This window comes from Melanostigma gelatinosum (genome assembly GCF_949748355.1).
Source record: "Melanostigma gelatinosum genome assembly, chromosome: 12".
NCBI classification, from domain to species: domain Eukaryota; kingdom Metazoa; phylum Chordata; class Actinopteri; order Perciformes; family Zoarcidae; genus Melanostigma; species Melanostigma gelatinosum.
In genome coordinates, this window is record NC_136645.1 from 6,854,814 (window position 1) to 6,876,938 (window position 22,125).

The 22,125-nt window shown below is 40.5% G+C and overlaps 1 protein-coding gene across 1 annotated transcript in view; it reads right to left on the bottom strand.

The window, feature by feature from the left end:
* arid5b (AT-rich interaction domain 5B) overlaps nucleotides 1–10,311 on the bottom strand; it is a gene marked incomplete at its 5' end in the record, with an annotated part of 73,470 nt that extends 63,159 nt beyond the window's left edge. Inside the window, 2 exons of the mRNA XM_079280480.1 lie at nucleotides 9,710–9,964; nucleotides 10,291–10,311. Coding sequence (XP_079136606.1) covers nucleotides 9,710–9,964; nucleotides 10,291–10,311 — 276 coding nt within the window. The remainder of the gene's footprint in view (nucleotides 1–9,709; nucleotides 9,965–10,290) is intronic.
* Nucleotides 10,312–22,125: the final 11,814 nt, after the last annotated feature.

Genomic DNA, 22,125 nt, shown 5'->3' on the forward strand with positions numbered 1-22,125 from the left:
AACGACGTATGGAGAGCCTTTCCTTAACTATAAGTATAAATACCAGTGTCTAAAAATACCTCCTCTGAATTTAAAATAGAAGTCATTATGAAGAATGGCTCACAAGTGTTATTTTAGTGTATTATATTGTTCTTTTTTGTCACTAAAGAATACATTTTAATGTATCAGAGTTTGCCAATGTGGAATACATTTTTGACACTTAACTTTATATATACTACTGGTTAGAGTAATAGTATACCACTGCACCATGCCATATTGTTTCATGTAAAATCTTAATCAGCAAAGTAGGAACTACAAGTGTCAAAAATGCAGCGTCGTAAATAGTACATTCGTTCCCTCTAAAATGCAGAAGTAGAACAAGTTGAAAAAATACACAAGTTCATTTCTTGAGTAAATGTACTTTGTTACATTCCACCACTGGCAAGTAATGTGGGAGTATAAAATGAACTCAATCAGGGTGAAAATAACAGGATTAAAATCAGAAGCTAGAAGTAACTGGACGAACAACAGGACGTCCTTATTTATCAACCAAATTGATGCGTAAGTCGAGTAGCATTACGGCTGTGGATGCACATTAATGTAAGTAAATTACTGCACCATGAATATGGATAATGCGGGTGATTGCTGAATTGAATTTATGCCAGCAGTTAAATCAATGTCAACGGGGACGTAGATGTTTTCAGACTTTTTGATTAGCATTTAGGAAGTCAGGCTGCCGATGTTCGCCATGAATGTTGAGATTTTTATGCTTTTAACACAGCGGCTGTGATTACACCTTGACAGTGTAGAGGAGCAGAGGAAATGTAATTTGTTGTGAGTGAGAGTGTAATGATTGAACAGGAGAAAGCTGTGAGCCAGTGGTCTCCCTGACACACAATAAAACGAATATGACACTGTCTGAAAACTATAAATGGAAATCTATAGCAGTGATGTGCATGGCTGACACTGAGGTAAGCCTAATATAACTGTGGTGCGTTTGTGTACATACTTTACTCTGTTCAGCTGGCTTACTTAATAAGATTTGCTCTCAGTATGTGCTTCAACCTTCTTCTTTTTTTACGGTTGATTCAACCCCATCTAATAACGCTCATACTTGAAGAACTACAAGTCGGACGGAGAAGCAAGGAAGCGGAGATGCTTAAATGTGTTTCCATTTGAAGGACTAATGGCTGAAGTGCTTGTTACCGACAGAGTGGAGTAGTGTGCTGGAAGATGGCTATTATAGAAACAGGGAAATCTGGAGGACAGATGTGTACAGGCAGAAATGCAGACACTCCGAGTAGGTCTCTGATGTTTACCTTGGTTATCTCCAATTTACCACGCATCTGTCTGCCTGTACACATTTCCCCTCAAAGAGCCTGTATATTACTGGCATTAAAATAATATTCATTTACTCATTGTTTACTCATGTTTAATCACCGTATGCATGAATGAGGAGAGAGGGAACGCAGTGAAAGCTAAACCTTTACGATCGAATGAAATCCAAAAGGACAACTCGGCAGTAAATCCTTCCAATGTGAAGCTTAAAATGTCAAGTTTTTCTGGTCTTTTGGCATTTTAAGCTGCGTTCCCCGTGTTTTGAAAAGTTATTTCAAAGTGTTCCTTTCATTTTGTCGCCATATTATAAAAACAAACACATGAACACATGACTTTTCAGCGTTTCCGATTCTCTCTGAGGGCTCTGTCTATACAATTACCCATATTCAGTTCTCACGTCTTCTGCAACTACAGGCATATCAAATCCCAACCAGTTGGAGACAGCATTTCCTTATAAAGGAAAAGCCTGCGAGGGATAGCTTGATATAGCTGTGCCTCCCTCACTAAGTAGAAACATCAAACATGGGTTTTCGGTCTTCTTATAATGAGCTGTCTTCAGCTGTCAAATGGTGGCGGGTGATTGTAACTGGCTTTCCATGCAATGAAAAACTGACTGCTGTTTCTACCTTCAGAAAAGCAAGCCATTTGAATAATGTAGAGCAACGGTACATAGCATTCAGCCCACAGCCAATAAGCACATTGTACTGTATCTCGACAGAATGTGCCACTGTAGTTCGATGCAATCTACTGACGGCACATAAAGAGAAACATAACCATGAAATATCTCAGTTGAGTCCATTCGAAGCAAAAATAATGTACTGAATGTTTTGCGGCTGACGTATGAGTCAAACAGCAGTACTTCCAAGTAATTCAATAGCACACCAGAGCATACACACAGCAACAGCAAACCGTAAAAACACACAGCCATTCCCTCCATATCAATCAGCTGGATGACATGCTGCCTTGTGTGAGTGTCAACAGATCCTGTTTGGGGACTTGTTCAGCTTGAGAGCAAAACACAACAGGTGAGAGCAATTCAGCAGCTGTCAACACGGTCCAGAATATAATCAGTCTGTGAGCGGCGCTGCAACAGGCCGCGTCCATTAGCTTTCTTTTACTTCACCCGCAAACTCTGCACTGGCTGAAGTCTGTGGGGTGTGATGAAGCGTTTACAATCAGGAAGTTGCATACTCGCTTGTGGTTAGTCATGATATTTGATTGAGAAATGTTACGGCGGATATTGAATAAGGAAATGTGCTGTGTTTCCATGGAAGGGGTTTGTCAGAACCAGTTATTGAGAAACCATCACAACAGCAGCATTACGCCAGCCTGGTGTGCCTCTACAAAATTAAAGAAAAAACAGAAGAATTTCTACCAATAACAAGAAGAACACAAACTGGCTGTAAACAATGATTGTTTTCTTCATAGTATAATCTCTTGTGATTATTATTGATTCCGTGAAAAATTAACCAAAAACACTTCATATTACCTATTTTTGTCCAATCAACAGTCCAAAACTCGAACTATTCAATTTACAATCACATAAAATGACAATTCTATAATTCAATGAGTCAATTGACAGACAATTGATCTGCAACTGTTTCGACAGTCAATAAATCGTTTAAGTTGTATGTTTCTCACTCAAAACGGCCAATAATTCTCTGGTTGCGAGCATTTTAATTTCTTTGGGTTTTGGACTGTTGCTGTAACAAAACAAGAAATTTAAAAGGCACCAACTTGGGCTTCAACTATATGATTGTGGCACAAAAATTTAAGAAAATGGAAGAAATTTATTGACAGACTGATAAATAATCAAAATAACCGGTCACATTTTTGCTCAACAAATGACTGAAATGATCCATCTAACACTATAATTGTTGTCAATTAATTTTCTGTCAAATCAATTTATCGACTAATTCCTTCAGCACCACGACATTGCACAGATTAATCAAACCAGCAGCATTCATCAGTTTTGGGGTTTCAAAGACGTGCTTTAGAGACCTGCTCTTCTGTAAATGCTGCTCATCCACACTGCACTGTCATTTCCAGTTAGGCAGCTGATAGTTAAGCAAAGCGGCAGACACAGCCAGCACGCCACTTGATAATATAGGTCACGGGACTGCAAGCCCCCAGCCAAGAGGTGACACTCCACATCAGCAACATACCAGACAGCCTGGTGTCATTTCAGTGGCACTTCCTACACAGATGCATTAAGAGCACGTACACACTCTGAAATTCAATCACACACTAAACGTCTTAATGTGGTGCCAGAATTGTACCTCGGCTACGTCAATGAACATGCACATTCTCCAATTGCTTGTTTTATGATTGAGTTAAAATGCAAGGTGACACATTAACAGCTGACTGTTACATTCCGTCTCCGTCCTTCTATCAATAATTTATGTTATTACCGCAGCAGCAAGATATCTCCAAAAAACATTACGTGAATTTATTGCTATGACTGCACATAATGGACTGAAAGTGGAGAAAAACAGACTTCTGCTGTGAAACTGTAGATAAGTCTGTTCCAGCAATCTCATTGAAATTAAAATCCATAACATTCAATTTATATGGATGCGGCGGTGCACTGGTGGCAAAACGGCACGCGAGGGATATTCCCAATTCTGTATGTACGGTGATCCAATTAGAAACAATGCACCCTTAAATATTCCACATCACTCATGAACAATTCCCTGCGAGAAATCCACGCCACTGTGCGCGAACAGTGACGGAGACATTCCTGACTGTCAGCGTTCTGCGGCGGAGCGTCTCATCGCTCGGACAAGACTTTCAGCTCGGGAGTCAAGGGGTGCACGCTCCTGGTGGGTGGGTGTCTTTCTATACTGTGGGTACACACATTCACACACACACATACATGCACACACACACACTGACACACACAGACACAGTGCCCCTGTCATGCTGGGAAGGTTTCAGCCTGCTGCCTCAGAGAGGTCAGCACTGGAATTCCTAAGGCCAGAGGAGATTAGTAATTGAGTAATGGACATGGTGACATGGACAATGAGGAGACAGAGCAGAAGAAGGAGAGGGAACGAAAGAGAGCGAGAGAGAACCAGAATATGAAACACAATATGAGTTCATTATCTATCTCCCCTCCCCGTGACAGGCCTTGGCTTCAGTGTCCCAAAACAAACTTATCTAGGAATTAAAAAGGGAGCTCTGGGGAGTGAGCCAGGCACAATTGAATTAGAATGATTTTTGAGACTGCCTCAAGACGAGAAAGAGTTGAAGGTACAACACTTAAAAAGGTGAGAATCATTGTACATAATGTTATGTTCTGCCACTTAATGCATGCAGTTTATTCATATGCATAAACGTTGCTGTAATATCTGCAGGGGTGCTGAACTCATCTTTTATTCACTGATTCCATTAAGAGATTGCGCTCACATGAGCTGGGGTGATATATGAACTTAGCATTCTTTGGCGGTGATAATGACAGGGAAAAAGAGAGAGATAACAGGAGTTTTCAAAGGCTTTCCGAAAGTGGGTGAGGCATCCATCATGTAAGGTGACACCGCGAAAAAGCTGCGTCAGCTCCCTTGAATCACAGCAGCTTTGTACTCTTGCATTTTAACAAATGCACACGCAAGACAAGAAAAACAAAAACAGACTGAATACTTCCACGTCTTTCTGTCAAAAGACACACAAGAGAAATATTGGCTGGAGTGTTACGCAAAAGCTTCTCGTCTGTGGCTGTATTCTCCTCAAAGGTTATAATAACGATCCACTGTAGCTGGGGGCACTGGAGTCATGCATCAAGGCAAATGTTTGCCTGTTCAAGTGGTTAGTCAATGACAAAGTGGAAAAAAACGGGCTAAAGAGCATCAGAAGTCCCTTGACAAACTGCTGTAACATATCATTACTTAGGCGGCAAAGACACAACACAGTGTGGTGAGAAGAATCAGAAGGATTGTGAAGGATGAGAATGACAACTCCTTAACCAAATGGGAAATATTAGTGTTTTTTTTATAGCCTTTGAAGTCCAGGGTATTCCGTTTTAAAGGTTTTAAATTACACTGCCCTAAAAAGCTGGCAATAATTTACATGCTATTTCAGCAATGGTGAGGAATTCACTGGAGGGCAGTGTTCAGAGTTAATGACTTGTTCTGCGGCAGGAGGAGGCACATGCACGCAGGCTACACATGCACACTAAAAGACGCCCCCCCCCCCCCCCCCCCCAACCACCTAAATTCCTGCTATTGTTGTGTGAATGGGGAGATTTGGTATGATGCGCAGACTGGACAAGACACGGTGGCAGCATGGATGTTCTCAAAAAGATCACTGTAAAAGTGCACCATATCACATTTAAACCTGAGTTATTCAGCAGAACGACCTTATCCATCAAAATGCTGGTCTCATATCTAAGCCACTTACACTTAACTCAACTAGCATCCCAGATGCCTGAATTACCCATTCAGGGTTTTTCCCTGAGGAAAAATCAAAGAAGCAGCAAATGAATACAATCTAATTTCCCTACAAGCTGGCTTTCCAAGCACTGAAACACATGCATGGACTCCTGCCATGCACTGAAGAAATGGCTCTGGACGCATGCCAAAGTGTTTTCCACAGCAATCAATACTGGCCTAGTACTGCAGTCCCCAGCCTGTCAGTGCATGTGTGTGTGTAGGAATGTGTGTGTGCGTGTGTGTGTGTGTGTGCAAAAGCCTTGTCAGCTAGAGGGACAGAATAGAGGAGAAGAGAGGTCAGATGAAATCAGAGGTGATGATAATAGCACATTAATATAACATGATCCAGAAATATTCTCAGCAGTTGTGAATTCCCATTAAGAGTGCCTTGCTGTATTTGCACTAAAGTGGGATATATAGTAAAAGATAAGCAAAAGTAATTAACCGCCTGAAGCGGAGAACACAATAAGTGGGTGCTGTAATCTACAACAGCTCTCTCCTGAAATAAAGAGTCCAAAAACAGAAAGTATCGCACACCAGCAGGAGAGGCAGGCGACTTGGAGTGAGAAGAAGTAATGTGTCACTCAATGAGTTTTAAAACACATGTGACTGTTTAGTCAGTGGCAGTTTGCAGGCACACAAATACAGCAGAGGCCCCAAAAGAGGGTTTGTCATAATGGGTGAGCAACTCGACACAAAGCCTGTTTAAAGAGCAAGCGGAGCTCAACTGGTGGGGGTAAAGACTGCTCGTCAGGCTGAGATGCAATGAAAAATAGAGCTTCCTCCACATACTTAATAATTAACCCAGAATAAATCAAATACAATAACAAATAAAACAAATAAATAGGTTGATTTCTACAATTTCTCTGGCTCTGTTCACCAACTACTCTGCAAACACATGCCGGGAGTGGCAGGTTTATTCAATGAATCACTATTTCTATTTTCAGCCAAAGCTGACTGGATTTCAAGCTGGCTACATTTAAAAAGGAATTGACCTCCAACCCTGTGACAGAAGAAAAACAAGCACAGTAGGTCATGGGTTGGTTCCTCTTGTCACCGCACAGCGCAGCAAAACATGGCGACACAGCGCAGGAGAGGCTGCCTGTCTGCCTGTCTGTCTGTCTGTCTGTCTGTCTGTCTGTCTGCTTGTCTGTCATGTTTGATCCTGTGTCTGCAGGATTGTATTGCACAGCTCTGTTTGCTTGTTTTTGTGTTGTTGTCTTTTTAAACAGTTTTTAAATGTTTAAATGTTTTTAGCGGCTTTTAACACCGTGCCCAGGGACAACGGTTGAAAATTAGCTTTTTTAGCTAACACTGTCACATTTACAGTCATGTTTTTATTAATGTGTGCTGTCGATTAATGTGAACTGTCCCTGTACAAATAAAATCTTAATAAAATAAAAAAAAAAAAAAAAAATACCTGAGAAACAACCAGGAAATTACATCATACCTCGCCGCTGAGAACACAAGTGAATCAGTAATCCAATTCCAGTGAGCTGGTTCAATATATGGCTGTTCTGATGTTTTGAAAAAGTTGTGCCTTTGGGTATTTGTGGGATATTGTGCTTCGGGCTTAAGATAATACCGTACGAGACGTGATCTCACGGAGAAAAGGAGAAACACAGCCCTGGTTGTTTGCATGTCAAGTGTTAAACTCTGCTTCTGTTTTATGTGTGAAAATATTCAAAAGTCAAACTAAGAATAAATGTCATGAGGCAATGACACCAAGTTGTGGCTTTGCCTCATGATGTCCTCTTTTGGCACTGAAACCTTGTGAAAATAGCACACTTCCTGAGAGCTGTATGTTATCAAGTTCATATCTGAGTAAACAATTTGAACTCTTGGTTTTCAGCCAGTCAATTACAGATTCACAGAGTAACTCCACAGCCATTAATCTGTCTTCATACGCTGCCAGAGTCCTGAAGAAAGATGACGAACGTGAGGTTTACAAACCCCACTTCCCTACATGAACTCCTCTCTAGGTGTTTACGTTTTCAGAAAACAAATCATCTTTTCACACATTCATCACTCAGGCGCGCAATTTTAACAGCCAATGAGTTTTAATGTCACATCTTTCTGTGATGCTGGTTTACCCTTCCTGTTTGTTTTCTGGATTATGGGTTGCATCTGTAAACGCTCCTCGCTGACTCACACAGCACAGATTGCTGTTATGGGGCAAAGTCAGCGAGAATGTGAATGGGCTCAGTGAAGGTCATAAACTGACTTGAAGTTGTCAGGGCAATTTGCGCTGTGTAATACAGTAAGTAGTCCGATTTGCTGAGAGCAGGAGGCTCGACAAGCCCTTTAATTGAGATAAGCCGGCAGACACCTACAATGCACTTAAAACATATCATCCTCCAATTTATAATATTTCATAGTCTGGTTTATTCTATTACAAGACTGCAACTTCAAAGCATGTGCATGTGTATCTGGTGCAAGCAGGATCGCGTGCTGTGATGCAAGTTGCTGCATAAGTCATGCAGGGAGATAGCTTGTATTCCTCTTATGCTTGTACTCTGTTATTAAATACACAAACTACAGCAGTTGCGTTTCCTCTCGAATCCTTCTGTGTTTCCTTGAATTCTTTGAGATTTGATTTGCATCGGCACTGCAGCCCTTCTGGTAGTTACCGGTAATACAATATTTTCCAGATAAACGCAACTGGACTGGAATGTAAGCACTTTGAAATGCAAATAAGTCTTTGGGTAAGGGGCGGAGCTGACATGTCGTTGCGCAACTGTGGCCTTGGAATCGGCGGCGCATGCACTCAAAGTAATTACTAAATAATTGCAGCGTGTTAAAGGCTAAAGCGAGGGGGCTTCAGGAGATGATACCCGTTCATAGAAGAAGGCTGCCACAAAGATGATAGCTTGTCTGAGCGACAGCCCATAAATAGCCACCTTTCTCATGAAAGGGAAATGTGATAGCCACTCTATTACTCAAGAGGAAAGAATGTAAGTAAACCATCAGCGGAAGAGTGGAGTACAAACACGGCTTTGTCCCTCCCTATAAACAATATAACAGCAGCAGAGAATCATTTCCATCCAGCCGCAAGTGATCACAAGCAGAGAGTAATTAAAGTGCTGTAGTCGCTGCTGGAGGAATATCGGTGGGGAAAACAACACAGCATTTGTTTTAACAGCCGATGAGAAGAACCCTCGATATCTGACTAATGCCATCCAGTGCAACGATGTAATCGGATCACAAGCGCCACATATGGCCACAGTCAATCATAACTATTGCCTTTCTGTGCCAACAACAGCGTAATGTAACGCGGAGGCGTTTTAAGTGCTGCCTCAGATGTGAGCTGACAATATCAACATTGTTGAGGATGGAAATGTCCACATGGAAAAAATATGCAAAGCGCGGAGTCGTTAAAAAAACGTGTCAGCGCTGGCTGTGTGCTCCGCCACGCTTTATGACTCGCTCTGCCTCTTTCAACATCAGGCAGCATTACAAAATATCTAATACCTATCGTACCGAACGATCTGAGCCAGGTTGACCCCATGCGTTCATTACCGTTTCGCAATTTCCGCCCATATGTCAGTATTTGACACGGTTTACCAAGAAATGAAATGACAGAGCCTAAGCGCAGGATTCTTGCGGATTTGCCCCTTTATAACACAATCAACCCCATAGAGCGCAGCAGCAGCCTTATTGAGCGCAGCTGGACAAGTGCATATTCAGCAGTTGACACCACAATAGGCAGATATGTGAAAGTAAAACGATGGAACAAATACAACAAATAGTAGGTCAATCATTTAGCTGCTCGGGCACATCAATGTCAGTATTGATGCAGGCGTTTACGCGAATGTCTGCCGCCGGAGACCAATCATCCACTGCCAACTCTTAATGCAGAAAAGAGGCTGTTTAATAAAATGCTCGCGAACAAGAGAGCGCACAGAGAATAAACACGTTGTAAAACCAATCATTCATAATGATCCATTATGAATTAATAGTCCTACCTCTCCATGAATGCCTGTCCGTCCCTGGGGAGTATCCTCGGGTAGAAAATAAAGTTTGGAGCTTGATAAAAGTTGCTTGCTTGTTCTTTCTTCCCAGAGCAGCTGAAGCTCCGCTATGCAAATAGGATCCTCCGGTTTACATCTGACGAAGAAAAAGTCTCCGAGAGACAGAATCCTGGGTTTACCGTCCCGGTTAAATTTAAAGGCTTTATAGAATATATATGGTCCATGTAAACCGCAAGACGAGCCCACCCACTGTAGAGGAAACACAAACAGGGAAATTAATGAATGGCTTATCAACTCATTTGGTAAACAAATCGTTTCTAAGTGGACACAAACGTTTTAAACATCCCTGCGTAATTACGCACGGTTGGCAAATATCACATTAGGACATCTCAGTTTCCTGCACATAATTAGTATCATGTAACTATTTTTAATGTTCAACATATGACACAGATGTGGTCATGGTAAAGGCAATGTGGCAAACTTTTGTGGATTAGGCACGTGAGTACATCTTACAGTAAGTGGTGATTAGCGCAATGCGAAAATAAAATAAATAGACGGTTGATAACAAACGTTACCTTCAGTGAGTTCGGCTCCATCTCGACGTTATGAATTGATTAAACTCAACACGCTCTCCAAACTTGCTGGCTTGAATGGATCGTGAAGGTCCTGCAAGGGACATATTTCTGTAGAGTTTAAAACATCGTGTATAAGTCGATTAAGAGTACTGGAAAAATATGTTTTCTGGTAAAGGTACTGCATGATATACTGTGAAAGTATGTGTATTTATTTATTGAAGTAAATATATCGCCATTATTTTTTGGGCGAATTTCTATGAAGCGTAATCACGTGTTCAGACATACATATTAACATATAATCATACACACAAATGATTTTCAAAGATCAGTAGATGGTAGTTGTATTTAAAATACTAAATACCGTTTTGGGGGAATGATCTGCCCATAGAAGCCTAATTTGTGGACATATACTGCGTTTATGGGCTTTTCTGAGACCTTGTGTCTTCCAGGACTTCTGTAAAAGACGTTCACTATGAAAGCACATTTCTCACAGTAATGACACTGAGGCGCTTGCTGTGGATGCCTTCAAGAAACAATGTTACATGAAAGTTAATAGGGCTATCAAATGATTCCTCAAAAGGCAATGTGGGGACCCGTGAGGTGCCGGCTTTGCTTTGAGCGGACCTTTGCGATGCGTTAGAGCACAGGCGCGCGGGTTGGCGTTTATGCTAAAAAATAATGGCCTTTTTGGATATTTTGAGGCGAGCATGAAAAGACAAAAAATTGGCCGAGTTAGAAAAGCGGGGCGTCACGAGACAGAATTCACGAGGCGGTCCATTATGCAGACATAAATCATCTTAAGACGCTGCGCTGACCTTGTGAAGACAGCGGAATAAATGTGACACGGGTTTACACATTGGCACGATCAAAGCCTTTTATATAATTATGTTGATTGATATTGATTAGGCATCCAACACCTGGGGAATAACAAAAGGTATTACAAAACCAATACAAAGCTATGGATTATTAAATACAGCTGTAATATTTAGACAAAGTTACACAAACTTCACGGTTTCTATTTACATGTGTGGACTCATTGTCCTTTCAGTCTCCGCTGCTGAATGTGTCAGCTGTATTTTATCGGCTGTCTGGAATAAATAATGTGTTGAGAAGTACCGGCTCCGTCCACAGCGCGGTGCTGTTTCTACGCCGTCATCCACCCTTTGCCCTGCATTTATCCACTACTCAGATCACAGAGCATGCAACAGCGACATAGGCCTACTTCTGACACCAGCTATTTCAAGTACACTATTACGCAATGCGCTTCTTTTTTTTCCTGAAATGACGAGCAGAGCATAAAGGCACATTGATTCACATCCAGTTAAGTGTTTTCCTGTATACCAAACGGACATGTTTTTCTCTTCTGGTTCTGCTGCTGTTATGAATGTCTGTCTGGTCGTTCTCTTAAAGACATATAGTGGAATCAAGGCTCATAGATTATGACTTTTACCCCAATGAGGTGCAATAGACCATTATAATACAACATCATACAATATAGAACATTTGAGAGCAGGATCATAAGTTCAGTCCTCTAAAATTTTAATTGCACCAGCAGTTTCTCTTCACTGCCCTCTATTCAAAGAACATGATGTATTAATACTAAAACAGCTGAGGCAATGTTCTGTGACGCTTATATATTTGAAGTACAAGTTCAGTGCATCAGTTGGGTTACACAGAGGCTTGTTGTCTTACATGCGGCTGCAGCAGTGTTGGAATCCTGCAGTGAATCTCATATAAACCACGACTCTTAAGTGTTATCCCTCCCGACTTCTCTCCCAGCCTTTTCAGTGGCTGAATCAATGGGGTTGCATTGTTAATGGCAGCCACTATAATGAAGTCCCTGGTTAATCAATGGCACCACTAGAGCTCTTATCTGGCAATTGCAAGTGTTTGCTTGTCAACAGCCAGAGCCGAGCAACGTTGTGATGCAGAAATTGATGTCAGTTGTTGTGAGTGGAGCTTCATGTTGATCAGATCTTTATGGAAAACAAATAAAGACAAAAGGTGTTGGACAAATGTGACGATTCAATGTCAAAATATGAGGAACATCTTCTCAAAACTCATTGGGAGGTATAGCGCGTGCTGCATGTTTAGTGTGAAGTGAAAATGTCTGATCTCATCTGCTTCTCTTTATCTCCACATGTCTTTGTGATTAGATAAGATTGCATGAAGGACATCAATAAGATATGTTTACATGGTTTAACCTTGCGAGTGAGTTCAAAACATGAAAAGGATGACTGAATTAATATAATACGGGCTCTACATTAGTCTGTAGACAAATACGTAGCTTGAGGAATACACTGTAAGCCATATTGAACAGTTTAACATTCATTTCAGGCGCACCGGTTACAGCTCAAATCCCCTTCAGTAAATCTGAAAGTAGCCCTCTTTAAGTCCAGCCACATATGTGGGTTGTGAATCTTGCAGCGGGAGGTTTTTTTTCACTTCAGACTCTGTTTACATTCTCAAGCTGTTTTTCCACTTTTGCAATCACTGCTTGCACAATTGTTTATTGGGGCATTTTGCTGAGTGGCTGAGTGAAATAAAATCACTCACAATTATCTTTGTTTCATTTTCAAAGCTTGTTTGCACCACTAATACGGCTCTGTGTTGACTGCATGTGAGTGAGCAAAGAAGCCTGAACAATCTCCACAATGGAGGCACTAAAAATGGCTTTATTATGGGAAATAATGTGAGAAAGTGGACGAAACCCTGAGGCAGAAACGAGCTTATTTGTTGGGTATAGCAGACAAGTACAACGAGTGGATGAGTGGTAAAACCTTGGCTTTTCTAAGCACAGGTGTTCCACATTCTGCCAAATGAGGCAGCATCAGCAGGGAGCCACAAATGAGTTTGGAAAGTCATCCCGGGGAGAGCCGGGGTTACCATTACAACCACAGCAAAGCAATACAAAATTGCATATTCCTTCATAATTCGGATCATATGTTGACATGTCTTAATGATGAATATGAACGTTAGAATGCCCTAAAAATAGTATTGGAGCTACAGGTACAAAATTAACTCACAGAGAGCTGCAAAGATAAATTAAATCAAGCCTTTGATGGTCCAACCCAGAAGAAAGCAAAGGGGAAATGATTTATTTGCATTTCTTCGTTCCTTTGAACAAATAAGTTAATTAGGCGTCTGAGCCTCTACCAAATGAAAGAAATGTTCATTTAATACACTTTCGACAATCTCCATCAATTTTTCCTCATTAAATTGCCAAGCAATGTGCAGAACCTAATGAATAAAACATTCAACGTATAACGTAAACTTTTTGCAATAAAACCAAATGAATGAATGTTCATCATAAAACAAAAACAGTCTTTGAATCGCAGTGTAATCTTTGTATATTACTGGCTTTTATTCAAAACACACGACAAATACTTTGCTTTACAGTTGAATCTGGACACAGAAGCTGCACCTCACCCAGTGATCGGAGAGAAGTCGTCAATATACTACAACTGTTGTTGTGTGATATCTCCAATATTGTCACATGAACAATGAATCACATGTTTGAAAGGGGTTGCTTCAAGCAACAAACCCACAGATAGTTATCACTTGACTCTTCAGCTCCCATTCAACTCTACGGAGCGTTTAGCTTCTTTTAGCTAATTGCTTTGATCTGATAAACCCTCTGTGCACTATACCCGCCAAACAGCAGACAGACAACGACTAGCAAGTGGACGTAGCGAAGCATTTAGCTGCAATGTCCCTCAGAAGTTGTTAGAGTAAAACTGGGCTACAAAGAGAGTAAACATTGGACTTAGATTGGTCAGGTGGCCAGAAGGTTCGCCATATTAACCGCAAAAGTGTCTTGTGTTTACAGCTTGTTTCCACTGCCCTCGGCTGACAATGCAAGTTTGAATCAAGCTTTGTAGAATAATTCTTACCATTAGTACTTATTCATCCACTTAAAAATGTCTGAAAATAATACTGATATAATAATTTCAACAAATATGTAATGACATAATGTTTTTTTGACTGTTTATGTATTAGAAAACGTAATTTTCTATGGTAATATTCCGTTTTTAACCATTAATGGACATTTGTACCGATTGTCTGAGCCTTTTTTGCTTTAATAAGAAATCAATAGACTGTGAGTATTCATTTACCTCATGCTGCTCAGTAAGCCTGGGAGTGTTTTGGGGCCTAACGTATTCAATGGAAACTAAGCGATAAAGATGCAAGTTGTCTTACAAGAATAATGTGTGACATTAAGACCAGGGGTATTCAATTCATATTCAAAGAGGTCCAGTTCGAGAAAAATGTCCTCGTGCAAAGGTCTGGAACATCACAACAATGTCTAACATGCGCTATGATTTAGTGCCATAGATATTGAAGTAGCCTATAGTTGTACCAACGTCTGTATGTAGTCAACAACTGACTGTCAAATGAAAAAAACAAAGTACAATTGAATAACATCTCAACAATATATTTAGTCAGGTTTCAAATCGGACTGGATGAATTATAAATAAAACATACTCTAATAATAAATGCATGTTCTTCTCTCATTTCAAGTAAAACAAGGAATGGAGCATCTTAGAATAAAGTACTTAATCTTAGAAGAAATTGTTCTTGCCCTGTAGCTTTAAATTCAGTTCATTCAGGTGTGTGAACCAAAAAAGCCACAATATCCATGTGAAATGACTTCTTTACGTTCTTCTCCAAAAATTCTGTCTCTCGTCCCGTCTCTCCCCTGTGTATGTATTGCTCACTTGAGTCGCGATGCTTAACAGAATACACGTAGTTGATTGGCTGAGCAGCATCACGTGAGATGATTTAAAACATGACCCATGTCCTGACCTACACACTTGGCACACGGGAGAATTTCAATCTGCAGCATCATCACTAGATGACGCCAAATCCTACACACTGCACCTTTAAGTAACTGCACCTTTAAGTATGTAATTATTTAGTGGGGGGGGGGGGGGGGGGGGGGAGAAGTACTATGACTCAAGTGAAAGTAGAGCAAAACCACACTGTAAAAGTTTTACTTATTTTAAAATATTTTTTCAATGAATTTTATTACTCGTGGCCAAAACTCCCTCATCCATTTCTCTCTCAATGTGATATTGGGATCCAAATTTGTCATAGCAGTACAGCCAGGCATTATGAAAATCTACAGGTGACTAAAGCAAGAACGCTTCTGAGGAATGAGAGCAACGCACTCCGTTTCCTACTAATTCCACATGCACAATTGCATTACCCCGTGGATATCCATCATCTATCATCAATGGAAAGCACTGGGACATTAAAAACCCATCAGGTCAATTTGTCCGGAGGAACACGTTTCACTAGTAACTTTACACCTAAGTCCTTGTGCTGCTGTAATAACATGACAATGGCCCCCGTCTGCAGCGTGACTTTAGGAAAGGTAACAGGAGATCCGAGTGATGTTGCCGGGCTAATTTAAGCCTCTTAGACTCATTATAACGTGGTGTTACATTTCTCTCTCTCCGGTCAATCACATGTGAGTCCACCAACAGTCGACAGCACATGCACACAAGAAATCCAATTCGTTTAGTGAGAGGATCACTTTTAATCAGGACTTAAGTTTGATATGTTCATCTGGAGGCTATTTGGGATGATTTCTGTGTGTATTAGCAGGTGTCAGCCAGTGCACTGTTGGCTGAATATTAACTGACTTAGCTCATAAATATCTGTTACGCAGTGATATCTTCAGATCATCAAAGGAGTTGCTGCATGCGGTGAATTGTGTGGATTATTACTGTTCACAGCAGAATAAAAAGGCTCTTGAAAAAATATGATCTCTTTTTGCTCTTATCTATTACCACACTTGTTTATCTGAGTCATACTTCATCATGTTTTATGCATAATTTATGCTTTCTGCAATCCATCTATTCAGTTACAATATTCAACATTAAGGTCCGTCCTTTCCAACAAACCAATTATTGAATCATCGCTGTGGTCATTGATCATATGTCATATATTCATATATTTTAGGCGCAGTGATTCACAAGGCAAACATTGGTTGGGCCAGTCTGTATGACTGCCATGGCAATGAACTAATTGCCTGCAATACACAATTTCACATTCATGGGCCACGATTACTGCTGAATTGTTTGATAATGTCAAGTGAGTCATTGTATTAAGCGCCACACAAATGTAATCATGCAGCAGGGCAACGTGCATTTGAGTGTATACAAGTGTAAACATCACGATGGGTTTTAGGTTATTACCGCCGCAGCAAATGTAAATTTGCCTCATTGATTGAGAGTGCTCAACTGAATCAGAAATGTGCAAACCACAAACAAAATGGGCTGCTTCATTCCTCTCCCATCTGCATACACATCAGGACTCTCTCTCTCTCACACACACACACACACACAGTCACATTTGATATCTCCCCATCTGAAACCCGGATTAGAAGCATGAATAATGTATTTATGTAAATGTCTGATATGTATAACTATAAAAGATGAGAGTGATTGAAAAGGCTTTTCGTTAGATTGAGTTACTGCCTGTGCGTTGTGGATGTTTGATGTTTGATGTTTGTTCTGAACCTAAAAAATAAAGATGTATTTCTGAAGCAAAGAGGTCACGGTGTGACCTCTACATCTGAGGAACACATTAATACGCAACCATTTTTGCTCCGTGCATTTGAAACATCAGTCAAGTTATTACACCCAGCGGTCAAACTATCATTGACTATGAAGTCGCTGAGGACAGTGACCTCAGCGTTTACCATCTGTGTAATGCATCACCAACTGCCTTTTCCGTCAAACACTGAATTGTTATGAAACGGCTATAAATGTCAGCAGACATCTATGATCAGATTATTCACTGGTGCGTGTCACCCTCCCATCTGGGCTGAGAGAACTGCATTATGTATATGTCAAAAAACAAAACATGTGTAATTGCAATTACAACGCAGCCATTTCACCCTGGTAGTTTTCAAGATTTGACACAATGCATTCTATTTGAATAACAGCCTCAGTTGTCATGTGTGCAATGCCATTGTAACGTGTGTAATCCCTGTGATGTATATCTGCAAATCAGGAAGCAGCAATCAGCCCATTCAAGAATGGAGACAATGGATACGTTTTGAAATATGACCGACGACTGCTGAATTGTTCCATTACAGCGGCTCAGGAGAGGAAATACAGTATTTTGTTCAGAGCTCAGAGTCTGAGCACACATATTAAAGAGGAAAAAAAAAACCTCTCACCATTAATAATTTATCTCATTTTACAAGGCAATTTAGCAGTCACTTGGAAGTTGCTATGGTGACAGGGGGGTATTTTGAGACAACTAATGACCTATGCAAAACCCACTCGCTGTAAACTTCACTCAAGCTAAATGAGATTGCTGTCTGTGCTGTGTGTGATACATGGCTGAGAACTTAATCCCCGCGCTTTGCTCGGCCTTTTCCTGCAGAGGACAAATTAAGGTTCTTAATATCAATGTAAAACATCTGTGGGCTGTTTACTGTACAGGGAATATGAGCCAAGTAGCAACCGGGGACCAGCACCGCGCTGCATAATAGTCTTTTGTTTTGATTGCTAATGCAGAATTCATAACAGTTGTCAGGTTTAAGGTCACAAAAAAAAGAAAAATCCAGCAAGTGAAAGGAAAATGAAAACTCATGATATGGTTTGAATGTAACTCAATATGTTTCACACTAAATCCCCTTCAATATCTTTTTATTGTGTTTACGTCAAAGATTCCACACTGGAAAAGCTTTGAAGACTCATTCTGTTCTGAGGCGAATCATATTTGTCCATTAACTGCTTCGCCTGTTGCAGCTGTCGAGGCTGAGACAGAATGAGTCATGTGTTATCCATTTAAGTCCAATTTCTCCCATGCAAATGCCTGACATGTGCGACTCCGCAGGGCCCCGAGTTGAAACAGTATATTTTGAAACGAGGAGAGAGAATCAAGGCCAGAGCTGTGTGACCATTTAGCCACCTGCTTAGCCCGTGACCTGTACTGTTTAAAGACAGTTTATATTTGGGAAACAATCCACTCGTGTTGTTTCAAACATGGCTTTAAAGCTTTAAAAATTAAAAGAATAAACAAAGGAGGAATGGGTTCTGTTGTTTCTCCTTAAAAGGAGCCCTCTTTTGGAAAATATGAGTTATATCCACTGAGCTGTGTGAAAACATTTTTATAATTCCTAAAAATAGATCGACAAACACATGGAGCGATGGCTGCTGATCTTAATAACACCTCTTCAGTACCCCCCCCCCCCCCCCCCCCCCTCCTCTCCACAGTGGGCTGAGCCAATTGACTATTTGCATGAAGGTCAGGTTGACTAATAAAAGGTGAGACTCCCAGAGTTGTTTTGCTCGGCTCCATGTGGAAGCTGTGGTGTCGAGTGCCACCTGTTGGGATACAACAGTAATGACACCGAGCTGGTGGCAACAAGATTACAAAGGTTCATTTACTGTGTAACATAATAGTCAAGTTATTAATTAGCCCGTCTGGAGAGAGGTGTGGCTGTTGGTCACACGCTACTGATAAAAGCTGCAGTGGAGCTGTGGCTTTATGCACGTTCAAAGGCGGGCAGTGGTGGGAAGTAAGTACATTTACTCAAGTACTGTACAATTGTGAGGATATTACATTTTTAGCTACTTTATACTTGTACTTCATTACATTTCAGAGTGACATACTGTAGTTACTTTGCAGATTTAGATTCATAATACAAAATAGAATGAACAATAAATGATAAAGTTATTATAGACTTTGATCCTCAGCGGTAAATTCACAAGCTACTCAACAGTATATAAGGCAATTAAAAGTAGATCTACCAGCTGCAACATTAAAGTGATTTACACATTCATGTATCAGTAATTATAATACTATAATATAATATACATTTTTATGAAATGGGCCATTCTGGATAATGAGCACTTTTAATCTCTGCACTTTAAGGATTTTGAATACTTTTGCATTATAAATTTGAATGCATGTTGAGTATTGCTATTTTTCACTTAGTAATAATAGTAAAAAGCGTGAGTACGTCTTCCACTACTGAGTGCAGGCTGCAGTTTTGAATACAACCTGAAATTCCTCTAATATTCTCCTTTTAATATGACTATTTTAATGCTTTAAACATCAGTGTTTCACTTGAATTTTCTTCTTATGTGTGAAAAAAACCCTTTAAACAGCTCTTCATGCATGCAACACTTAAACTGTTGAAATTCAAACAAATAAAAAATCTCTGAGCGTTTGCAGATTTGTAAGGCAGGACGACTCAACACATCTGTTGAAGGGAAAACTATCAGCATGTGCACAATGCTTAAGAGAATAAAGGGGTATGAATGCCATCCAAATTAAAAGACATTGCATAACTCTTCCTCTCTGCACCACACTGTATAAACCAAACTTTTCTAACTACCTTGCCTTCATAAGGGAACTACCTGAGATTGTTTTCCTCAGATGTCAGCCTCAATAACCTGAGACACCACCCTGATGAAGGCAAGACGTATAAATAGAATTAAGCGTAATGTACTGGTCTAGAAAAGAGTTGTGCGCGGTGTTTATTGGTCTTTGATGCGCCGCACAGTCTCAAACTTACAATCAAATACGTACACTATGAATGGGAACACAACCAACCACCATTGTGAGTTCAGTTATTAGAAAAAGTCGAATCATGCTTCCCCGATAGAGCTACATGATCTTTTTGTTGTGTGTACACATTCGTTTCACTGAACCAGTTTTGATTGTGTTTTCGCGTCCCTGAGTGCCTTAATACGTTTTTAGTTCAATATATTAAACAGTTATCATCCTTTGTAGTTTGTATAACTAGAAATATTTCGCGTTATGATCTCAGAGTTGATTCATTGATCCACATTGTATTCTCTTCTACGTTGCAAAGATACTTTTTTTATGCTGACACAGCAAACGCAGCGACTTTACGTGAATCAGTGGGCAACACCAGGGCCGGGGTATGACGTTGCATGGCCTTTCTGTCTCAGTCAACAAAGCAGTGCTTGTTTCCCTTTATGACTCTCACTCTCTGGCAGAGTAAGTTGCTGTTGTCAAGAGGGAACACTCAACTAAAATTGGTTTGATTTTAGATTCAGTGACACTTTTTGTTTATTCTCGACGTCAATCACTTGGAAACAAGAAAACAAATACACAAGCGGTGTCTTAAAGAACTCAACCCGCAATGATTTTTGAGGCAGGATGTAATATTTCTTCCCCTGCATGCAGCTGCATACTCTCTCTCCTACTTGTTTCACTGTCTGAAACTCTCATTGTGTCGTCACGTGATGCAAGCCAAGAAGATGACAGACACTTTGGAACAAAGACAGGAAAAGTCTGTCTCCTTTCCAAGGTCACAGGCCTTTCTACTGTTTCCTCTCTCCTACACCGGCTGGCCAGATTGATTTTAATCTACTCAATATTCTGCCAAGTAGGGCAAACTGGCTTGAGCGTGTGTGTGTGTGTGTGTGTGTGTGTGTGTGCGCGTGTGTGCGCGCGCGTGTGTGTGTGTGTGTGTGGGCTTCAGCCAGGGTGGACTTGGTCTGACATGTTATTTCCTGCATGGGGAAATAATAACATGATTCATCATAATAATTATAAAGATATGTGATCGGACTACATGATTGTCACTTTATGTTGGACAAACCCTAATGACTGATGAGCAAGAACTGAGTTGTGTACAATTTTATATATTATTAGAAATTATGAGTTGTTCAATTTAAAACTCTTTAATCCATTTCTATGTCAAATGTAGGATAACCTATCCAAGAGCTGCTTCTATGACTGGTGTGTTAAAGTGTTGGTGCATTATTCATTTTAATTTTTGTTTTACTTCTTGAAATGTGCTTCCATAGAAAGCAGAACAGGTAACCCGGAATGTAGGATGCTGTTGCTTTACCATCTTTCTACCACTAGATGGCAGTATACCTATATTTAAACCATGTGTCTTTGTTAATTATCTAGGTTATTGATACAGATGTATTTAATGCTGATTATTTCATCTGATATTTGAAGTTTATGGTTAATTTGCAACCTACCTGTTGTATACATCATGTGTTTACTTGTTATATTCAAACATACCTACATGGAAGAGCGAGCATGTGTTCATGATCACGAGGCAATAAATAATGACAATTGAAAAATAAAGAGATTCATTCTTATTCAACACGAAGCATAATGTGCCACACATATTTGTCACACTTAAATCTTGAATTTAAGAGCTAAACAGAAGAGGTCAAAGGGCCAAGATGAGAAGATATAATGTTGGTCAAATACTGTGGTCCAAATAATATGACTTCAGTTCTATTGCCATTGGGATACAGCAAGTTTGACGCCCTAATCTCACAAGATAAGAGCAAAAACCAGATTGAGTGGTTCTCTTTTCTTCTTTGCTGCCATGTTACCTGTCTCGTGACCCCTCAGATTGATCTCTGGAGCTGTAAGGCGATGCAGACCGTCAGACTGGAATTGGGTGAGGAACCAATGCCACAGACTACCAGCTCTTTAGCATGTTGGACACACCAGCATGGCACTGTCTTGTAAAATGAAGTTCCCATCCAATAACACTAGTCTGCAGAAGCAAGTAGCCTGCCCTCACGGTGTGATGCTGCCCTCTCCTGCACATTTGCATATTTTAGTGACGTACCCATGTTGTCATTCATAAATCATTGATTCATTCTGAATGATGTTATGAGGCACCTCAGTTTGTCATGTATAACAGCAGCCACTGAGTCCCGCATAGCCTCTCTGTCGTCCCCTGTCAAGTAAAACGGGACGGGCTTTCCCTTGTGGGCGTGGCTTACACTTTGGGGACTTTGTTCAAAACACTACATCCACTGTTCCCCTCACTTTTGAAGCAGCAACCACTGGCTTTCTGGGATC